This window comes from Marmota marmota, unplaced genomic scaffold (genome assembly GCF_001458135.2).
Source record: "Marmota marmota marmota unplaced genomic scaffold, marMar, whole genome shotgun sequence".
Taxonomy (NCBI): Eukaryota; Metazoa; Chordata; class Mammalia; order Rodentia; family Sciuridae; genus Marmota; species Marmota marmota.
Window position 1 is genome coordinate 1 of NW_026008552.1, and position 3,609 is coordinate 3,609.

At 43.4% G+C, this 3,609-nt stretch overlaps 1 protein-coding gene and 1 long non-coding RNA gene across 2 annotated transcripts; both read right to left on the reverse strand.

The window, feature by feature from the left end:
- Window positions 1-27: 27 nt before the first annotated feature.
- LOC125614857 lies at window positions 28-772 on the reverse strand. The gene is made up of 2 exons (XR_007345425.1): window positions 632-772; window positions 28-542 (listed from the first exon to the last, which is right to left on the reverse strand). It is a non-coding gene; the product is annotated as an uncharacterized LOC125614857 (long non-coding RNA).
- Window positions 773-1,505: 733 nt separating this feature from the next.
- Window positions 1,506-2,240, reverse strand: LOC107134728 (centrin-2-like). The gene has a single exon (XM_048797722.1). The coding sequence runs from the start codon at window positions 2,200-2,202 to the stop codon at window positions 1,684-1,686; it is 519 nt and encodes a 172-aa protein (XP_048653679.1). The 5' UTR covers window positions 2,203-2,240; the 3' UTR covers window positions 1,506-1,683.
- Window positions 2,241-3,609: the final 1,369 nt, after the last annotated feature.

The following is a 3,609-nucleotide window of genomic DNA, read 5'->3' on the forward strand; positions in this document are numbered from 1 at the left end:
GGAAAACAAAACACGAGTTTAGAAGAAGGGAAAAAAAAAAGGAAAGAAAAAGAATTTTAGGTTCCAGGGCGAACGCTTATCCTGGGGCAAAATACAGACCCAAGGATGCCTAATTGAAATTGAACAGGCCCTCAAACATGCCTCCAGGCATCGTTAAGTGTTTTCCGTTTTGCTTCAGTAAAATCCAAAAATACTGTCTGGATTCTGGGAGAATTCTGGGAGAGACAGATTCTGAATTCTGTCTCTCCTGCACATTCTCCAGGTCTAAAATACCGAGTTTCTGCCCGCCCCCTGGACTAAGTCACTTCTCTGCGTCTAAGAATGTTTCGGTCCACCAAAAGCACTGCCTCCACTGTCCCCTTTCACGGGTCGGACCCCGCTGGCTTGGATTCCAGCCGCTGCGCAGCTCTATCGCTCTCACCTTGGTTACAGAAGAGGCTCCACAGTTTAGCGAAGATCAGCCCCATCATGAGCACCTGGACGGGCCGCGGGGTCCCTCAGCAGCAGGTGCCGCTGCGCGGGGTCCCCCAACGCGGCGCTGGCTGTGTGGAAGCGAGGAGAAACCGGCTGAGACCGCGCCGCGAGGACACTGGTTGACCCAGAAGCCTCGACCCGTCGCTCAGACACTGACCAGAAGGTGCCTAGTCGAAACCCTACCGGATAGTCCTTTGTTTCGAGTCCGCTGAGCCCAACGCCGACCCGTAGTCCCCTCAGTCTGAACCCACCTACCCACCAGAGCCTCTACCAGTCCCAAGCCCCGCCTCCGCTCCGCCTCTCCCCCCATCCCAGGACCACCCATCGCCGGAAGAACGACGCGTGACGACAGCGCGCTTACGTCAACCCACGCGTTCGACGTGGCGTTTCCTCAGTTTCACTTCCGGTAGGCGGAACCCGAAGTGGTTAGAATGTGGGAGATTATTGATTGAGAGTTGGGGATTTCCCTCGGTGCTCGCGTGTTTTCCCGTCACCGTTTGGAAAGTTGATGGGGCTCACTTTACTGCGTGGTCTAGAGTTTTGTCTGGAAACGAGGAAAAACCTGTTTCCCTGATTTAGCAGCCACTGTTTTGCTATTCTTTTGTTAAGCTGAAGTGTAAAGTTTTGTCTCGCTGACTCTTGCGGTCACTTGGACAGGCAGTGTTGGGGTTCTGCCACGATTCTTTTTTTTTTTTTTTCAAATTAAGAAAGGTTTTATTTTTCCTGACAAAATAAATAGCATTAACACACATACAAATGCCAGAGAAAGAGTTCACTGGATTTTATAAAAGAGAAAACCACACACAGGTTTCAACTAGCAATCAGAACCACTGCAGAATGACCACTGCTTGTGGTGACATAAGTACAACATGTGCTTGTCTAAGAAGTTGTTTTGTGTTTGCATCTATGTGGAAATGCATGACAAAAGTGAAGCAATGCAAGGTGAAATGGCAGGTAGTCAAACTTTAAGCCCCTTTTCTCCACTCTAATGTGCTCTCATTCTGCTTTTGAGAATTAAAGTAATTGGTAGGTCATTTTACAAAGAACTTTAATATCAAAGACTTCTTCCAAAAATCTAAAATAGACTCAAGGTCATGAGGAAAGTTATACAGGATAGTGGGGGGTTGTGTTCTCAAAAGCCAGATTTCACACAATGGCAGGCACTAAATCTAGTCACGTGTGCTTGCAGTAGAAGAGAAGACACTGAAGTTAATAGAGGCTGGTCTTTTTCATGATGCGCAGGAACTCCTGCTCATTGACCTCTCTATCTCCATCTCGATCAGCTTCATCAATCATTTCCTGCAGCTCCTCATCAGTCAGGTTCTCACCCAACTCTTTGGCCACGCGCTTCAGATTCTTGAATGATATCTTTCCAGTTTCATCATCATCGAAGAGCTTGAAAGCTTTCAGGATTTCTTCTTTGGTATCTTTCTCAGACATTTTCTGAGTCATCACAGTCAAAAAGTCACTGAAATTCATTTTTCCCGTCCCTTCTTTGTCAATTTCACTTATCATTTTCTTGATTTCTTCTTTCTTAGGTTCAAAGCCCAGGGCTCTCATTGCCACTTTTAGTTCCTTAACATCTATGGTCCCAGTTCCATCAGCATCAAAAAGATCAAAAGCTTCCCGAATTTCTTGCTTCTGGTCTTCAGTAAGCTCTGGCTTAGGACTCATCCTTTTTCGCTGGGCACTTGACGCTATATTTGTCTTCTTAAAATTGGAGGCCATTGCAAAAGAACTCCACTGTTGGTTGTTCTCTGCCACGATTCTTAATTCTAAATAGGATTGATTGGGAGACGAACTATGGAATACCGGCAGTCACGGAGTTCAGTTGGTGGCTCCCCCCCCAGTTTTGCCAAGCATCAGGTAGGTTCCTGGAGCCTAAATCAAAATCCGTGCCTAAAACAATTGGAAAAGGAGAGCCTCAGCTAGGTGTAATGCAAGGGTAACTCCCTTGCTTACTATGCTCAGGGCCATGAGGGGAAAAAAGCCTGGAATGAGAGAAAACTGATTTTGAAACCAGTTGACCAAGCAAGCTTTGTATAAGAGACTTTGAACTTTAGTCCGGAGGTAGGGTGGCCCTTTAATATGCTAAAATATTTGATCTCCTGTACAAGAAGAACTTAACACAAAGTCCTCCCAATGCTAGGGTTCTAAGACCCTTTTAAAACTTGCATGCAGCTGGGCGCGGTAGTGTGTTCCTGTAATCTCAGTGGCTCAAGGCCGAGGCAGAAGGATCAGAGTTCAAAGCCAGCCTCAGCAATTTAGCAAGGTCCTGTCTCAAAATATAAAAAAGGCTGGGAATGTGGCTCAGTGCTTAAGCATCCCTGGGTTCAATCCTTGGTACCAAAAAAAAAAAAAAGGTACTTTCTTCAACTTTAATAGGAAAAAAGGGATGTGCTGAATCTTTGCAAATTAATTTTAATGACCATCCTTTTGACTGTAAACTATCGTGTGTTTGTAAACAGAGGCTTAATCCATTATATCCCTGAGTCCTTTATAAAGAACACTTATAAAACTTTAATTGAACAGCAATAATGTTTTCAGTTTTTATGAGTGTCATATGGGACACCAGGACATAATGCAATGCGCTAAAGGGATATTTCTAGTCCTATTTTATTGTTGAAACTTTAGATTCTATAACAGCTTCTTTTGTTGTTAGACAAGAAGATAAACCACATTTTACATATTTCCCCCCTGGATTTCAGATTTCTAAAAAACAGTTAACCTTTTTAAAAAGAACTATCTCTATATAAAGGGAGATCTTTCAAGCAAAACTTTATATAAATTTTATTTTGTAAAAATTTTCATGATAGCCTAATGATATTTTAAAGACAGTAATATGAATTGTTCTTGCACTTTTAACAAAATGGAATTACTAAATTGAGCAATGCTGTTGGCATTTTTATTCATTTTAATTCTTTAAAATATTGGAAAATTTAGGCTCAGCGTGGTGGAACATGTCTGTAATCCTGGCAGTTTGTGATAGAAGGATAGCAAGTTCCAGGCCAGCCTCAGCAATTTAGCAAGGCCCTTATCAACTTACAGACCCTGTCTCAAAATAAAAAAATAAGGTTGGGGATGTAGCTTGGTGGTAAATTGCCCTTGGGTTCAACCCCTAAGAAAAAAAAGGCT

Coding starts and splice junctions, on each gene's coding strand:
- LOC107134728 (XM_048797722.1), bottom strand. CDS start 2,202: ATGGCCTCCAATTTTAAGAAGACAAATATAGCGTCAAGTGCCCAGCGA.